The sequence below is a fragment of the Ptychodera flava genome, chromosome 21, assembly GCF_041260155.1.
Source record: "Ptychodera flava strain L36383 chromosome 21, AS_Pfla_20210202, whole genome shotgun sequence".
Lineage (NCBI taxonomy): Eukaryota > Metazoa > Hemichordata > Enteropneusta > Ptychoderidae > Ptychodera > Ptychodera flava.
Genome location: NC_091948.1, coordinates 873,461 through 892,817, shown reverse-complemented (window position 1 = coordinate 892,817; position 19,357 = coordinate 873,461). Strand labels below are relative to the sequence as shown.

At 37.6% G+C, this 19,357-nt stretch overlaps 1 protein-coding gene across 1 annotated transcript; it reads right to left on the bottom strand.

Moving 5' to 3' along the window:
• Nucleotides 1-2,773: 2,773 nt before the first annotated feature.
• On the bottom strand, nt 2,774-19,322 carry LOC139121050 (dolichol kinase-like). Its single transcript, XM_070685646.1, has 11 exons — nt 19,205-19,322; nt 14,772-14,993; nt 13,516-13,591; nt 9,976-10,274; nt 8,832-8,989; nt 7,493-7,587; nt 6,252-6,402; nt 5,518-5,736; nt 4,961-5,123; nt 3,673-3,771; nt 2,774-3,032 (listed from the first exon to the last, which is right to left on the bottom strand). Exons 2-11 carry the CDS (start codon nt 14,977-14,979, stop codon nt 2,803-2,805), a joined length of 1,698 nt encoding a protein of 565 aa, XP_070541747.1. The 5' UTR covers nt 14,980-14,993; nt 19,205-19,322; the 3' UTR covers nt 2,774-2,802.
• Nucleotides 19,323-19,357: the final 35 nt, after the last annotated feature.

Below are 19,357 nucleotides of genomic sequence, written 5' to 3'. Positions count from 1 at the left end.
AAAACGTGGATATACAGGAAATCGAAGCCCTAGGGCAACAAATTTAACTATGGGTATAGATAATACCATAGACACTCGAAGGTCTATGATAATACGGTACACACAAAACACAGAAACTGCATAAAATATGATGTCTGTAATGGAGTAGAGCTACCAGTCTTCAAATATTGCATACATTAACTGGGAAGTGGTGTATGGGCTATTGCATATGAGTGGAAACCCTTTAATCTAGAATAGTAACTCTCTCAAACCATAGAATATATTACCGGTAGAAAAAGCTCGGTATTTCATTTACATGTAATTTTGATCAAGTGTTCAGAACTTTCTTTGGACTTTTACAAGTCGTTCATGAAGATTTGAGAAAACATTTCAGACATACAAATAGGAAAGAGGGCCATGTTTGAACACCAAAATTTCGACGAGTAACCCCTGCCAACCATGATGAATTTGAGTAACCACTCTCTAACACAGAAAGTTTGACTGAGCCCCCTACTTAGAAAAGTTCAATATCAATAAAATAATTTGAAAATATTACAAAAATACAGCAATAGTAAATTAAGACCTTTCAATTCCTGGTGTAGGCCGCCTACCCTGCTAGATTATCATTAGTTATCTCATGACATTTGTAAAAGGTAGCACCAACAAAATAAAATTAAATCTGAGAGGTGTTTTAATTTGTTTGTTTTTTTACTAAGTAAAACTGTTAGAACATCCTAAGGGGAGGGGGGCCCTCTTGCGAAAATTTGAGAAATTGATGAGTGTAATGGTGCAATCTGAGAGGTGTTTCAATTTACTTTGCACTCGGTAAAACTGTTTGAAAATAACTTTGAACACTGATATTTTTTTACATTATCAGTGTTTGAGTCACAATATTCAACAGCAAAACAATGACAATTCATTTTGTAAAGAACAGTTCTCAGTTTGCCAGAGATTGAAGACTATGGAAAATGCAGGAATGGAAAATCTGCGACCTTCTTGTGTCTTTTGCAAAATTTTACATTTCTATATGAACGATACTAGAGGTCCATCAGTCAGAGTCATTATTTTTCTAATGCATTCATTATTTGTCTGCCAGCCGTGCAATTTATCCAGCTGCCAGCTTCTGATGAAAAGTCTGAATACGATATTGTTAAATGTCAAAATGGTTATTGAAGTGAAGTCAATAGAAATATATGTTTCTGTGATAACAAAGGATGATTTCACAACAGTTGAGTTTTGTCCTAGATCCTGAGAAAAAATTGAGAAATTGATGTGTGCTATGGTACACTCTGGTGCAATCTGAGAGGTGTCTTCAATTTGTTTTGCTAGTAAAACTGTTAGAACACGGGGGGGGGGGGGGTACGAGAGCGATATCCTCCCTCTCTTGTGTCGGCGATGCACGGTCAAGGGCCCTGTGGCCGGCCGTATCTCGCATGAGCGTATCTAATATAATGGCTAGGTCGTCACATCCATCTCGACACGTCAAAGATGTACGTTGCATCGCCAGATGTAATGACCATCATAGCAATGTGGTGCATTTCAGCGTAGGTTGGCTAGGGGCTAAATATTGATGACGTGTAAGGGACGGACCATTTGATGTTGGGAGGGAATGGTGATAATGCCGACATGCAATTCACTTTGCATGGTATGCATTTCCGAAATTCCCAGACTTCTATTGACTGACAATCACGTGACGCTGGTTTTGAGTCATTGTGCTCTCGGTGAAGAATTTTCCATTTGTGACTACCCCTCCCTTAAATCTAAAGTCAACCCTTGGTTAAAGAACGTGAATGTCTCGTTAAAAATAAAGCAATCTATCTTAAATTTGATGACTATACTTACATCACAGGCGCTCATTAGCTGGGTAGTCTTCAAAGTATGTCGATTTTCGCCTCGATCTATCGATCCCGAAGTCGATATGCCCGCCACTGCAACCTAAATTTAGTGAGTATTTAGGTTGCAGTGGGGGGGATATCGACTACAGGATCGATAGATCGAGGCGAAAATCGATCTATTTAGCAGACTACCCAGCTAAAGAGCGCCAGTGACTTACATACAGGTCAGGATTCTTCAGATTCAAACTTGAGGAGACAATGCAGGTAACAAACAAAATCAGCTTTTGTTGTATGCAAACAAGATTTCCTCTTGGAACAATCAAGTGTATTGACTATTGGATGTCCAATACCCATAGTTCACACAGTTATGAACTGGATCATTTTAAAAATGAGTAGATGGTGATCATAATGAAAAAGTGCAACTTTTTTCACACTCAAATTTTGACACACGTGTTCCGAGTTTCACAGACATTACATTTTTTCCCACTTCTAGTCATGCCATTTTTGTTTAATTTTGTAAAAAAGGCACCGCTGCAGAAGTTTCGAATCCCTCCAATATTTTCTTCACTGCATACCCCCTCACAAGATCTTACAGTTGATCCCTGATGTTTTATCTGTAACTAGGTATACATCCTGGTAAGCACTATGACCGTAGAATTATAATATGCTACTGTCAGATGTACTCAGTATGGACCTGAATGCACTTATGCAATAAAAAATTATTCATTTGTTATGAAATTGATATTAAGTATAAAAATCCATAAAAGTTCAATCTCAGCATGTTTTTGAAATACAATGACACTGTATTAGAGTTATTCAGATCAGATCTTGTTATTTGTTTCAATCCAAGTCAAGTAACAGATTTCGCAATGTCTGTCATCATGAACAAAATTATCCTTAAAACACAATGCATTTTAACTCTATTGAAAATGAAATGAATAACCTGCACACAAGAACACTTACACAGGAATTATATACAAACTTTTATTTAATGTAAGATTGACACTTGCGATAATATGGTTAACATACTGTACATAAATAACGGCAACACAATGTTGTCTATCTGTTTCGTGAAGGCTTCCATCAACGATGTAAGTAGAACAGACAGTATCAAAACAAGCCAGCTGTGGATCTGAACACCGATAAATGACAGCAAGAAACAGAATATGATTTGGGAAATGATCGCAGCCACAGTGCCCTCTTTGGATTTATTTGAACCTGTGGAGAAACAAGATAGTAAAGCCAGAATGTAACTGTATTTATCATTTGCACTTCAGTCAATATTTATAAATCATCAAGATTTGATTTTTTTCAGATACCCCAATAATCCTAGATTGTATGCAAGAGTTTTACATATCACAAGAGCATCTGTAGACCTGATCAGCTCAGGTCTTGACAAAGTGCCTCTGATTGGTCATCTGTAGACCTGATCAGCTCAGGTCTTGACAAAGTGCCTCTGATTGGTCATCTGTAGACCTGATCAGCTCAGGTCTTGACAAAGTGCCTCTGATTGGTCATCTGTAGACCTGATCAGCTCAGGTCTTGACAAAGTGCCTCTGATTGGTCATCTGTAGACCTGATCAGCACAGGTCTTGACAAAGTGCCTCTGATTGGTCATCTGTAGACCTGATCAGCTCAGGTCTTGACAAAGTGCCTCTGATTGGTCATCTGTAGACCTGATCAGCTCAGGTCTTGACAAAGTGCCTCTGATTGGTCATCTGTAGACCTGATCAGCACAGGTCTTGACAAAGTGCCTCTGATTAGTTAATTTCTTTATAAAACCCGTTTACAAAGTACAAGAGTGTTCACAACCTCGATGACATTTGCCCACTCTATTGGTCACGTAACGATTTCTCACCTGGCCATTTGTGAGTTCCGTACCTACAGCCAATCAGAGCAGCCGCTGTGTCTCCAACACCCAGAGATATGCAACCACTGTATAGAAGTATGGGTGGACCTGGGTCAAAATGATAGAATAATTATGATAATTACCATGTGATAATCTAAATGTAGTACAATCGAATTACAATAAGGTAATTTCATAAACATTTTACTGTCCAGCGATTGTCTTTCCGTCATTCATGTTGTTGTTGTATGAAGGTGAAATTTTCAGAAAAACTATAACCTCTGTATCAGTTACAACACTCACCTTGATTATACTGCAGGGGATAAAGCCATACAGGCAGTGAGTATATCAGTTACGACACTCACCTTGATTATACTGCAGGGGATAAAGCCATACAGGCAGTGAATGTATCAGTTACCACACTCACCTTGATTATACTGCAGGGGATAGAGCCATACAGGCAGTGAATATATCAGTTACGACACTCACCTTGACTATACTGCAGGGGATAAAGCCATACAGGCAGTGAATGTATCAGTTACCACACTCACCTTGATTATACTGCAGGGGATAGAGCCATACAGGCAGTGAATATATCAGTTACGACACTCACCTTGATTATACTGCAGGGGATAGAGCCATACAGGCAGTGAATATATCAGTTACCACACTCACCTTGATTATACTGCAGGGGATAGAGCCATACAGGCAGTGAATATATCAGTTACGACACTCACCTTGATTATACTGCAGGGGATAAAGCCATACAGGCAGTGAATGTATCAGTTACCACACTCACCTTGATTATACTGCAGGGGATAGAGCCATACAGGCAGTGAATATATCAGTTACGACACTCACCTTGATTATACTGCAGGGGATAAAGCCATACAGGCAGTGAATATATCAGTTACGACACTCACCTTGATTATACTGCAGGGGATAAAGCCATACAGGCAGTGAATATATCAGTTATGACACTCACCTTGATTATACTGCAGGGGATAGAGCCATACAGGCAGTGAATATATCAGTTACGACACTCACCTTGATTATACTGCAGGGGATAGAGCCATACAGGCAGTGAATATATCAGTTACGACACTCACCTTGATTATACTGCAGGGGATAGAGCCATACAGGCAGTGAATTTATCAGTTACGACACTCACCTTGATTATACTGCAGGGGATAAAGCCATACAGGCAGTGAATGTATCAGTTACCACACTCACCTTGATTATACTGCAGGGGATAGAGCCATACAGGCAGTGAATACGGTATATCAGTTACAACACTCACCTTGATTATACTGCAGGGGATAAAGCCATACAGGCAGTGAGAAGCCAATTAGGAGGTAGATGTGTGTTAAAATAACAATGCCAGCATCTTTTTCATCTTTAAATACTGAGAATGCACCATGAAGAACGTCCCCAAATGGTTTTATTCTGAACACTCGGATGTACTGAAAATAAGAAAAAACGACTGGGCTACTAAAATCTGGATGATTAGTAAAGAAGAGTTATAAGCTTGTTTCTTTCTTTGGGAGAAAATATTCTGTATCATTGGTAAATTACCTATGCTGAGACACCCAATCCTGTTGGCAAAAGTGACTTCTATACACAGGCACACATACTGTACTGTGTCACTCAACATCAGCTATTTGAACAAAACCTGAATTTTGCACTTGAAATATCTCTCTACATTACTTGTCAGTTTTATGAGCTATTAGTTAGAAATAATAAATTTAAATTCTGAATGACCAACTGGACATTCATAGATGGACATATTTCCTATACCTCTGACATGACTTTTTCGTTCTGCTTGCACAGATATAACTGATAACCAATCTGGCTTACCTCTAGGATGACAAATATTGAGAAAGTGCCAGCTGCTCCCAAATACAACAGATCTGGATCAATCAGAAGGCCACTGGTGAAAATAACAGTGGCTACAATGTGGAAATGTTTGCGAATAGTTGTTGTAGATGCAATGTGTGTTCTTGATGGTGAGCTATGCCACGCTACCAATGCTATGGAAACTGCAACCAATAGTAGCCATACCAACACAAGGCATACCTGATAGAGTAAAATTGAGAAATAAAGATAAAATATAGCAGTCATTGACCTTGGTATTGTCATGCGTATATACAAAGTACAAACACTGATGAGAGTGATTTGTGATTTGCTATCAAGAAACAACAGCTCAGTACATAATGTACTGTCTGCGGAGGAAATAGCTACGTATTTAGGTCAGTAGAACAATGATGTAGCATGGGATCTTTGATATCTATTTTCTGTTATTTAAACATACAAAAATTAAAAGGTACGAACATCCAGAAAGGTGTACAAAAACCTGTCTGAATTTTAATCTTAATTTTTTCATTTTTAATTTTGTTTTGTTGGAATTACATCTGTGTTGCAGATTCTCATTGATATTCTTCAATCAAAAATAAAATTATGAAATTTGGAATCAATGGACAGCTGAAAACTTCATTTGCTGGCATTGATATCATAAATAATGAAACATTTATCACAAACAGCATGAATGTCACTTGTATGACTCACTGTAAGCATAAATCATGTAGACTCACTCTTATAGGGTTATCCAATAAAAAGAACAAAGCAAAGAGAATTGGATTTCTTCCAAGCAGATACCAGAGCCATGACTGCAACACTGACAGGATAAACACTGCTGTGCCAACATAGAATGATATGGACCACTTCCGAAGGAACTGGCTATCCCTGTACGTCAAGAAACATTAGGCAAACATATCAAAAATCAAATCAAAAATTAATCACCAAAGTTTTGTGTCTTCAGGGAAGTATGGAACAAAATGTATTCACAAATATAACCCTTGACAACAAATTGTTTAGAGTTGTGTTTACAAACAAGAATGTGTACAATAAAGTACTAATCCATGGGGGGGGGGGGGGGGGGGGGGGGAATTTTGATGGTGAATGCACTCAAGGAACATTTTTCCTGAAAAGTTTTGATCTTGAAATCTCCTTTTTTTTTTAATAAAGAACACATTGTGTGTGTGGAGTAAATCTTTCAATGGAAAACAAAATAAAACAGTTCAACCTCTTGTTTTCAAGAAAAATACACTTGATATTTCCATTTGAATTTAAAGTAATTCTTACTTGTGATGAGTTTTTTTCCATTATTTTTATTTTGTACATCAATTGCAAGGTCTTCTTTTACACCCAAAAGCATATTGGAACACGTACCTTTTTAGCTTTTAAACATGGTGTCTGTGCATATAAAATGCACTGTTATTGTTTACATTTGAATTTCAGTCCAGCCCAGAATTTCTATGGTCAACAATAATAATGCAGTCTACACATGATGTACAGACTGAATTGACAAGCTGAATACAGTGTATTTCAACATGCTTTGGGGAGTCGAATAAGACAGAATGGTTGACATTTAAAAACAAAAATAGTGAAAAATCATCAAAAGTTAGAGTTAACTTGCCCTTGAACAAATAATAAATTTTATACAATCAAATTATATAAACAACAAGGCATCGTGATCTGACATTTTTGACTGGATTTATGAGGAACTAATAAAAGCTTACTACACTCACAGTTAGCAATAGCTTTAGAAGTTCAATTTTTTAGAAAAATGTACCAATACTCTCTTAAAATACAGCATAAATAGCACTAACAGTGATCTTACGCAATATTTTCACACTGTCCATGAAGGTAAGTTGAAAAGATTTCTTTACAGACTCTTCAGAGAGAAGAGGGTGAAATCTGACAGTCTCTTAAGAGTTGGGATAATGAGGCACTTTACAAATCGATCAACATTTGTATGAGAACCCATACTTACACATCATTTTTCTCTTTCATTGAATTAACTTGATACATTGTGTACAAGGTTGGATACATCGCCAGGCCAATAAACAAAGCTCCCAGTATGAGGACCTGTTGATAAAACGTTTTTTCCTCACAAAATGAAAGCTATACAGTATACTATATGAACTGTGAACAAACTGGTATGCTGTGAACAATGACAATTTTTAATATTCCCTTGTCTATAGCTGTATACTCAATGTATGTTTACAAAACCCAACAGATTTGAAACCTCAACCATTTTCTACACCCAACAGGGTACATGTATATTTTTTCAAAATGATCTAACTAAAAAAATGAATAACACAGTCCTTTTTGAGGAACAAGTTGAAAGACTATCTTTAGTTTGACAAGGAAAATCAAGTAGAAACACCTGTCATTAAATGTCAAGCAAGGCTTCATTGCATATTCCACTGTTCGTATCAGGACATTATGAGATAACAATTTTCCTGTTCACTTTTTCTGATTTGTTGCATTTATTTAAAGGACAGTGATAGTTGCCATTTGTTAGGTTAATCACTGAGAAGTGGAGGACTATGTTTTGAAAAAACACATACAGCTATAACCATCAGTATTTCTCTATGGTGCACAATCCAAGGCACAGGAAATATTCTACATTGATAATGAGTTATCATATCATATTTGCATAAATAAACAATTCACGCTCAAAATTAACGGTAGTCCCTAGATCCCAGGACAACCACACCTTGCTGTGGGACTACTACTATCTGGAAATGTTTGTCCCACTGGACATCCACTACCTTGTGTTTGTTTTTCAACGTTTGATTAGCGTCTTTAAAACCAAATTGAGTATTTTGTGGTATAGTTTCATTCAACATTTCAGCACTGTCACCGTGTTGCTTGGCTGACTAAAAACTAGATGAGGGATGATTTTCGAGTATGATATTCATTTGTTTGTCAGATCAATGGAAACAATAATCATATAATTTAAAATTAGCCATATGGCTTGTGTAAAAGCAGACTACCAGATGTCTTCTTTTGACTATTAATTTTTGAGCTTGATACCCTTATCCAGACAAGTTCAAATTTCAGGTCAAGGTGGTGAAAACTGGTGAAGCACAACATGTCTACTATGGTGCATTTGCACAAAATATTGAACATTTGAAGGCCCCTGAACACATGGATATACTGTAAACATGATTTTTACAGACCAAAGTTGCTATAACAGACCAAACCAAGTGGGTTAAAATACTAATGGTTTTGGCTCAATACCGCTGTTTACTGATTTGGCAGATGGGGATCTAATCAGCCACGCTACGAGTGCAATAGATGAATATATGAGGAGTGAGCCATACCTGTATACAACTGTGAAGTTGTGGTCTTTCAGAATATCCAGCTACATTCATTACTGTATCAATGGAAAGTAAAATAATGCCTTCACTGAGAACAACAGCCTCACCAATTGTAAAACTCCATGGCAACGAGCTAAGTACCTTGACCAGGACTGAAAACCCTGTATTAGTTCATAAACAGAAAAAAGTACATCGTTAGAAATCTTAAAGTACCTTTGTTTGTTGTCAACACAGCTATGAAATGTCTGTACAACTGGATAATATCAACTTCTAGCTTGGTTGATCATGGCTGAGAGCTAACAACTCCTATATCTTTGTGCAATTTTCCATCATTATGTCTTTCAATATACTCTCTCAAACCCATATAACACACAGTGCTAGAGATTTCCCATAATTTATGTGTAGACAAATTCTTAGACTAGTTGTAAAAATTCTGAAAACATACTTTTAAGGACACCATTCTTCTCAATTCTCATTTTAAATGATTAAGAAAAGTATGCTTGATTGACAGAGGAGATAGCATTTTTGCAACATTTTCCACTGATTGTGTCTTCAGCCATACAGAATGATGTGATGGAAAGTAGGGAGACTAGTTGCACATGTTTTATGAAACAAAAGGATATTGATTTTTTTCCAAACAGAAAGACAAAAGAAATTTACAAGCTGACTTTTCTCAGAGAATGACCCCTTCAGTTTGTCATAACTTGCTTCCCAAAAAATGGCATTTGTAGTACCTGAAAAATGTGACTTTTGTGGTTATTTAACGGTTTCCTTGAAATTTTTACTGAAATATCTCAACACACTTTTAATAAATATAATTAATCACCTATCTTGGGACTTCACATTATTGCTTTTATGCAGAACTGAAAAGTTGTAAGAAAACTAACGTCGTTGGTACAAATCAAACTGAATTGTGGGTAATTTATTGTACTGTGTTATAACAGCAAGTGGAACTGTCTTCTTGATTTCCAAAATTGAACAGGTAGATCTGTGTTTCCAACAAAACTACCTATTTTCTCAGAAATTTTCTTGCTGTTAGTTTTCTATTGAAAATACAGGTACAGTTAACTTAATGCCAAAAATTACTGAACCAATCAAATTCTAGTTGGTAAGTTGAAAAGTAATCTGACCCACTGGGCAGACCTACCTGTAATAGTTCCAAGAACCGTGGTGGAATAGGTACCGCCAAGCATTGGTAGGAGACCCACAGAGAATATCATCCCATACCAGTACAGCCTGGCATACAAATTTGGTTGAGAATTATAAATACTGCTGCACTGTAACACATTGAATGCTGTCACCACACTAATGCCGATGGCTGGGAGCAGATACTCCAACAGTTCTTGCCAATCTTTTTCAGTTTGTCCCTTGACAAGAATGGCATTACTCAGCAGAGCAAGTGGTACAAGAACTGTACCAGTGGTGATTCCATTATCAGCTTCTGGTCTACAAAATAGATCATAAAATATATCGGTTCATTAAAAGAGTCAAAGCACCTTCAGGGACAGATATTTGGACTCTCAAACTTTTCAACTACTTTTCTGATTGTTGGGACTCATTTTAAAGCTTTTAAGGTAATAAAAGTTTTCATCATCTTAGTTTTTTGAAAATCAAAAATTATACTTTTCAAATAGATTTAACATACAGATGGTATAAATGTTAAGTGAATGGTGGCCCCTGATTTTTATTCTTGATTTGGCAAGACAATAGTTTCACTTGGGAAAGTTAGAGCAAAATGTCTTCCACTTTTGATGTGTGAACTCCTAAAAGGATCTCTTTAAGATGTCAAGCCTAAAATGAATGTAAGACGTTTGTTTGGAAAAATTGCCAATTCAACATTCTTTCTAATGGCTTTGACAAGCTACTAAAGATGATGTCTTCATATCTAAACAGGATTTTTACGATCTCAATCAAATTCAGAACCAATATTGTATCCTGTGTTCATTATTGTTCCAAGTCAGCTGGGGTGAAAATACATTTTGAAGGAACTTGAAGGTGTCAGACATTTTACACAAGTAAATGCCTATCAAACTTCCTGACAGATAGGGCTTTGCGTAAAACACACTCTATGTACAAATTATAATGTTTTAATCACGGGAAACATCTAAACAAAGTTTTATCTCACCATGTACCATAGTTTTAAATGGTGTACTGGTACTTTGTCTTTCAGTTATTGAATTAGAATGGGGACAAGATGGTAAAATATGAATTTGAAGTCAGGTACTCATGTTCAGTGAATTTTACAGAGCAAAAGAAAAGCTATGTGCATGCAAAAACTTTAAAGCAACTATACAGTCTGTCGATTGGTCTTATATCAATATGATTTTCACTTTGGCAGTTCAACACTAGGATCCTGGTCTATTAGATTTCCAAACATATACTCCAGTAACATTTTCATTTTTTAAAAATAATTTTGAAGTGAAAGTGTCCCAATGAAAGTTCATGAGCCATGTTTCCAATTTGTGCTGAGAGATATTCCATGTCTTGCAAAGATGGTAATGAGATTGGGCGACGTAAAGATGAGGAAGACCGGGTCTTACTCATCTTTATGTTGCCCAATTTCACCATTTACAAAGTTAAACTAATTTTCATGAGCTGGGGTATTGAATGCTGGTCTTGAACATAGGCGCACGACGAATTTTAAAATCAATTATCTGAATTTTTAATGTTGAAACATGCATTTTATTAACAAATGTGCAAACGGAAATCGTGCGGCCAGATTTTAAGGCATACAGTGAACAGTGCCCATCACTACACTACAGTGCAGTGCACGGCTGTGGCCGTTTAGCTCTGCTGTTACTTATAGTATACACTCGGCCAATTTTAAAACCACTTGTCTGTAATTTAATGGTGAAACATGCATTTTATTAATAACTGTGCAAACAGAAATCATGCGGACAGCTTTTGAGACATACTGTGAGAAGCGCCCAGAACACGGCTGTGGCCGCTCGGCTATCTTGTACACATTACTCTAAAGGTACGAAACTATTGGGAAAATAATTTAAATAAAATCCGTAAAATAAAACGTTGTTGGCAACCCTGGGGATTTAAACTTCTCTGTGTTGTCGCATGCGTGGTACCAAATCGATCGACTGGGTTCTTGCAACACAAAAACTGCAGCGGGCCATGTGATTGCTGGTAAGTCGCTAAATTTCACCTGCGGACAACTCCCGTGACACCGCCATTTTGAAGGCTATTCCTCAGTACGAATAACAATGACGTATCGGTTTAAAAGGAAAGTATGCGCATGCGTCAACTTCAAGCTGCACACTTTGAAAATGGCGCTGGCACGGGACTTGTCTGTAAAAACACATTGCGTTAATTATCAGCCGTAGATAGGGCCGATGTTAACTTTACAAGTTAGGAAGCCGATCGATTGATTTTTGTAAGTATCCCCTTGATTAAGTTGAAGTTTGAATCTCGAGGATGGCAAATAACCGTTAATTTTGTCTAATTTAAAAATTATTTTGCAAATACTTTCGTACCTTTAGAGTAATGTGTACAAGACAGCCGAGCGGCAACAGCCGTGTTTTGGGCGCTGCTCACTGTATGTCTCAAAAGCTGCCGGCATGATTTCCGTTCGCACAGTTATCAATAAAATGTATGTTTCAACATTAAAATTGTAGACAAGTGATTTTAAAATTCGCCATTTGTATAAAATTAGTAACGTTAACAGTAGAGCTGAGCGGCCACAGCCCTGCACGGGGCACTGTTCACTGTATGCCTCAATAGCTGCCCGCACGATTTCCGTTTGCACAGATTTTAATAAAATGCATGTTTCAACATTAAAATTACAGACAAGTGATTTTAAAAGACGTCGTGTGCCTGCTGGTCTTGAATGAATATAAATACTGACAGATCCAACTGTGGTTTATTACTGACTACTGGTGTTTTGCATAAAGAGTCAAGGTACTGACTGAAGGTAATGAGTATGCTTGGGTATGGAAAGAACAGTTTTACAGGGGTGCTGGTTGTAAGCACCCTTGTACAACAGATGTTCTAGTCTAGGGTACTGACTGAATGCTGGCCTGTACTAAGCGTGCCTACGTAATGAATTCTGGCTGTAATTGAAACGTGTCTTGTACTGAATGCTTGGTTTCAATGAAATATGCGTGCCAGGTAATGATTTATTGATGTTGCTAGGGATTGAATTTTGACCTTTTCGTAAAATACCAGTATGTTTGAGTAATAAATGGTGACATTTAATAAGTGTGCCTGGCATCTGCGTGTTGTCGACTTTTACAGAAGTGCCTGTGTATTGAATGCTGACTTTTAACAAGTGTGTATGAGTTCTGAAGTTTAATGAGTATGCCTGAATTGATGACGGGCCCTGAGTAAGCGCAGGGTCCATGCACTCAAAGTCAATTAAAACTAAAGAACTTTCAAGGGCTTTTTCAGTAATTTTCGACTTTTTGAGGTTCAAAATATCATTTTCCAGATAACATTTTTACACTACATGTCATTTCTATATTATATACCATTTTATATATCAAGATCACGACTGATTGTTTTATTATTTTTGATAATTGTGGGTGGATTAAAAACTTTCAAGGCCTTTCAAGGACTAAATTTTATTTTCCAGGACTTTTCCATGACTTTCCTGGAGGCTTTAAAATTCAAGATCTTTCCAGAAGTGTATAGACCCTATAAGTGATGTGTTGTACGAAATACTGGCCTTTAAGATTACCTTAACTGCCATCCAAACACTTGTGTCAAACTCTCTTGCTGCAGGGTTGCACTCACATGCAAGCTAAATATAGCAACTATTGGAGAAAAAGAAGATACAGTAGATTGTGATAAATGCCTTGTGTGAAGGATCAGCTCTGTGAATGCTCACACATCACACTCATTCATTGCAGTGGTGATAACTTTGCTTGGTAACTAGATTATCATTTAGGGACTGTGAATAACTGAAACACATGCAGAGAAGGCAAAACTCATTTTAATTGACCTCATGCCCCTCCCTAGAACCAAAGTTTGGAAATGTGAAAATCCAAAGATGAAATTATGATTTGAAACCCCAAACCCCTCTCAACATGATAGCTATATCACAGAAAAAGGTTGTACACTGCTGACAGGACAGGTTTTTGAACAATGTTTCAGAGCAAAATGTGATAGATGATGGAGTATCATGCATGTAAACGGTTTCCATGGCATAACCATAGCAATTGACAGTGCAAATTTGCATGTGATAATCAAAATAAACTTCTTCCCAAAAAGAAATGAGCTTCATTTGTCAGGTATGTGTTTAAATCATCCACTGATCATGGTAAAAGTCAGTGGCTATCCCTGGTTCTGGAAAAGGCCATCACTGATAAATGCTGCTCATCTGATATATCAAATCTATTTTTCTAGTTTGATTAAGTTCATTAGCGTGGTATAGCTTGCATTATTGTTATGTTATCTGCTATGGTGGTGTGAATGTTACAGCAACAGATGTGTTGTTTTTTTTAGTTCAAGTACTGGTACCGTACAGGAGGCAAAAAACAGAGTGGTTCTATAAATATATGCCTTAAAGAAATATGATATGTCAGTCAGAAAGTTTATTTACCACTATTAATGTTTGTGATCCATCGAAAACAGCAAAATGTGGTGAAGTCATGCAAGATTTTGAAGAACATGCAAAACTATCAAGAATGATGGCGGTTTAAATTGGGCGGGCTGCGTTACCAGAAACGCTCTTATTTTTGTATTTGGCTTTTATTGCATGATTTAAATGATAGTGAAACAAGTAAGCTTATACTAGATACACTCACATTTTTTATTTGCATTTTTGCATATTGGTGAAATAAACGGATACTTGTGACAACACAATGATAACAACAGAGCAACCCATAATACCTGCATTTAATCTATTGAGTTGTATTTGTACAATTCTATTGATACTATAGGTATGATAAGATACTCACACCTCCACAAGCACAGAAGAATTGATTGCCTTACCAAATGCAAACGTCAGCCCATAATACCAGTCTTGAGTGAGGATAACACTAAGTACAGCTACACACAAAACACAATATTCATAAAATTGGATTAAGGTTGTACGCCTGACGCTTTTTTGTTCATCTGATGATTTTTCTTCTTTATTCTCATCCTCTCTCTCTTCTGTGATATCACCTTGTTCATCTACTTCGCTGGTATTGTCAGCCATAACACTTGAGTGACCTGCCTATGAAAAATAATGATTCTGATTCACTTTGAGTTAGTGGATTTGTGTGTGGGAGCCTGCATTCAGGGGTCATTGTCGACCTATGGAGGTTAAAAGACACCGAAGATTCTTTGTTTGAAAAGGGATTTGATTATTATAAATTTTGGCAAATTTGCATACCGTCATAACCATGGTAACCGTGTTTGTAGACACAGGTCCATGATAAGGCTGTAGCTGCAAAATTGTAGCACTACGGTGAGACGGTCGGTGATTTTTGGTTTTTGCGACTTCACTCACCAGTAGCGATACAATGCCGATGGCCCTGTAGAGTATAAAATAAGCGCATCCCACTAGACTAGGCATGTTGATGTGAAATGCTACATATTTACTGCATTTGGTCGTACCGATTTATCACTACTGAAGACTAAACACTATACTATACTTAGGGACGGACCATTAGATCTTGGGAGGGGGGTGGTCAAAAACAGAAAAAAAAAATTTTCAGAGCCAAAAGTTAGGAAAAAAAAATCTTCAAACTAGTTTGCAAAATAAAAAAAAAATAAATGAGAAGACAAATGCATTAAAAAAATCTGCAAAAGTCTTTAAAATCTTGAATTTTTTTGAGATTTTACCGACAGGAAGCAACTTTCTGTATTTTTAGTACATCCTCCAGGCACATTTTTAATTTTAATTTATACATTTAGAGTGACTGTATCCCTTATACTGGAAGTTGTGATTATCTTATCTTTTCAGGACTTTTGTATTCTGATCACTTGAAAATTATAAAATTATAGAGCCTGTTTTCTACTTGTTTCCTGCGTACAAACCAAGCAGGTACACTAGGTAAAACATTGAAACTATGGTGTGGTTGTCAAGACAGAAAGTTATATTAGCCTTTTAAGATCAAGGTAAACAGATGCAGGCCACATCAGGTTCATTTTTTTTCACAGCATTTTATTGCAATGATGAACACAAGAATGGGTGAACAAGTAGAAACACGTCGATAATGATAAAACAACATATCAAGTCATTATGTATTATTTTGCTTTTAAAAAGGCATTTTCAATTCTTTTTTCTCAAAAAAACAGCCTCAAAAAACAACAGCAATACATTTTTTAATATCCAACAAGAATACACTAGGTAGAATGCCATCTATCCAACAAATCCCAACACAAAAACACACAAAAGGGTTGAACTTTGAAAGTTACTCGATAGCAAATACTGAATAAATCTGCATGAATAATTGTTTATGATAGCAAATGCTGAATGACAATTATCTGAAGAATTTTTCCAAAACAAATCTTAAGGGACTTATGTAGCAAATTTCAAAGAAATTGGACAAGCCCTTTCAGAGAATACAGCTTTTTCGACCATGAATGGCATAAATTGCCCTAAAAAGACAAATATTGAAATTTCACCACATCTATACACATCCAATCAATTTGGACATGCTGCTACAGAGAAAAAGATGTATTGTCAAAAAAGGGCAACAATTGCTCTAAAAACACAAATATGCAAATTTCACTATATTTTGCAAACAGCTTCTCAACTTGTCAAAATCAATTGTAAATCATGAGATATGCATGATGTTTGGTGGGGTGAATGTAGGCATTTCACCACGCAGTAGAAAGGGAAGCCAGGAAACCAAAATAGTCAATTTTCAAAACTATAGGAAGCTACTGAGGAGCAAGAAGACCATGTTTCAGAGGAAGATGTGTAATCTGAAAAAAATGCTCCCCAAGTGCCACCAAATAACACCATTTTAATCTCTATTTTTCATTTAGCTCCAACGGCAGGCCTCCTGACCTCACCCAGCAAAAATACTCCCCAAGTGCCACAAAATAACACCATTTTAATCTCTATTTTTCAAAAGCTCTAACAGCAGGAGGGGGGACACCCCCCTCCTGACCTCCCCCCGTGACCACTTGCGCGGTCGCTTGTGGTGCTTTGCACCACACCTTTGCCCCTCTTTATCCTCAGACAGCGATGAACTAAAAAAATACCACAATTATACGGTGTCGCTCATATTTGATCAGAATTGGTACATACCAGTATGGGTACCAAAGATCAACAATAAATGTTGTTTCTATCTGTTCAGTGCAGGAAAATTCTACGTTGATGTTATGACAATGATTTTGCACATGCACACAGTACAACCAGAAAAACAAGAATGACAAAAGTAATTAAGGTCTGAAACTTTAGGTACTGGAGGTCAAACTTTAGCAACATGCATAGCAGAAAGGCAGCTAGCCCTCCTTAGTTTGACCACAGACGGTCTTCGTCCCCTCTACTGACGGTCTTCCTCCCCTCTACTGCATATGGTTTGAGCAGGTCTGTTAATATGTAACAGTTCAATGACAATGACAGGAAATGACTCAAGTCAGTGGAGTAAGACTATTTCAAGCCTGTTTCAGAATTTGCTTTTTCTTACCTCATTTGCACATTTTTGACACTGATGTGTTCATTTGAACAAATTCACATCTCAACCCCTACATCTACCTGTACACCAAATACTGAGACGGTAGCTTTGGCGGTATTGGAGCCTTTGTCTGTGACGGACATATATCCGCACATACCCACAAATATACAGACATAGACGCCACTTAGACTCATCATATAAGCTCTTTTTGGTATTTATATATAAAACCAAATATGAGCTAAAAAAAATTATAAATCTCAAAATTTACTCTGAAAAAAAAAAATTGCACAGCTAATCTCAATTGGAAAAAATATTTTTAGAAATTTACAATAGTAAAAAAATTTTCACAATATCATTGTGACCACCCCCAAGATCTAATGGTCCATCCCTTAACCTTGTCGTTTATGGGGTTTGGAATTTGTTTAAACACGTCGCTCGCGTTCCATAAACATTGAGCGTGGGGCATCCATGTTTCTGGGAGCTGCCATTACCGCCATTACCAGAAGTTGGTAATGGCTGCTCCCAGAAATGTTTTCGGAATGCGATCGACGTGTTTGAACAAAGTCCAAACCCCATAAACGACAAGGTTAAGTAAAGTATAGTGTTTAGTCTTCAACCAAAAGCAGTAAATGTGTAGCATTTCACATCAACACGCCTAGTCCAGTGGGATGCATTTATTTTATACTCCCCAGGGACATTGTAGCGCTACTGGTGAGCGAAGTCACAAAAACCACAGTCCCCTGTGATCAATTCCGCTCTTGGACTAGCTATGCTCCCAGTAGACGTGTGTACATATGTTTGAGAAAAACCAAGTCAGGAAATGAAATTGCTATTTCGTATAGGGATTGTGCCACCATGTCATCTTCAACGTTCGATTTTACCGTGAAAAGTAGCATGTAACCGTCGACCGTTCCCTATCATTCTCAAAATTCATACATGGTAATTAATTTGCTTCATAAACGCTCGTTTCGTGTTATTTTCGGCCGAATTCGACGGAGACATCGCTAAAACATAAGCGTGAGCAACATTCCGGTCACCTCACAGTGGACGTTGGGCACCTCCATTTTACTGACGTTAGCGTCGCGTACCCATGAGGGGTGACTGGAAAGTTGTTCATGCCTAATATGTTTTGGCGAGGTGTCTTCTGCACTCGTCCAATGTGGAGGCATCATGGGCCAGTGGCTAGAGCAGTGAACTCACGATCAAAGGATGGTGAGTTCGAGCCCCGGCATGGCTGTGGTGTTGTGTCCTTGAGCAAGGCACTTTATTCCTCATTGCTTCTCCCCACCCAGGAGTGATGGGTACCTGGTAGGACAGAGGTTGTTATGTGTGCGTTTAGCTCTGCTGCGCTTATTGGCTGCACATGTGAGCTGTTGTTTGCTCCCCAGGAGTTGAGTGGTATCATATTAGGTCCAGTGACCAGGGGTAATAATAATTGTAAAGCGCCTCGATCACATGTACTTGTGGATATGTGCGCTATATAAGAACCCAATATATTATTAATTGAGTTATTCGGGAAGGCATACAATGTAGAGCTAATGCTAGCGGAATCAGTGATTTCGGCCGAAAATAGTTAGAAAAGGTAATTTTTCGTGCGCGGTCCAAATCGGGACCGCGGTCGCCGTGTTTTCCTATGAGAGTCAGCAGGTCTGTGGTGGGAGGCCGTATAACGCCGGGCACGCAGCACGGTACGCAGGGCTGTGATCCAACCTACAGAAAAGCATGTCAATTGTCATTGTTATGTCAACTGAAATGCTCCGATTAATTCGGAGTTAGTAAATTAACAAGGAATAAAACACAATTCATTACCCTTTGAAGTTACCGCCGGATCGTCAATGCGCCGGAACAACGTCAACAGACGCACGTTTCGTGGAGACGTATCGAGACCAGCAGCACTATCACTCAATAATGGAATAGCGACTTTGGGGTGCCACTTACCCTTTTACGATGCAAAGAAAAAAA

What these genes read in the sequence shown, in the direction of transcription:
- LOC139121050 (XM_070685646.1), bottom strand. Translation starts at nt 14,979, where the DNA reads ATGGCTGACAATACCAGCGAAGTAGATGAACAAGGTGATATCACAGAA. An exon ending in ATGAAAGAGAAAAATGATGT is followed by an intron (nt 6,403 to 7,492) that starts GTAAGTATGGGT and finishes CTTGACGTACAG; the next exon opens with GGATAGCCAGTTCCTTCGGA. An exon ending in CGGAACTCACAAATGGCCAG is followed by an intron (nt 3,033 to 3,672) that starts GTGAGAAATCGT and finishes GTTTCTCCACAG; the next exon opens with GTTCAAATAAATCCAAAGAG.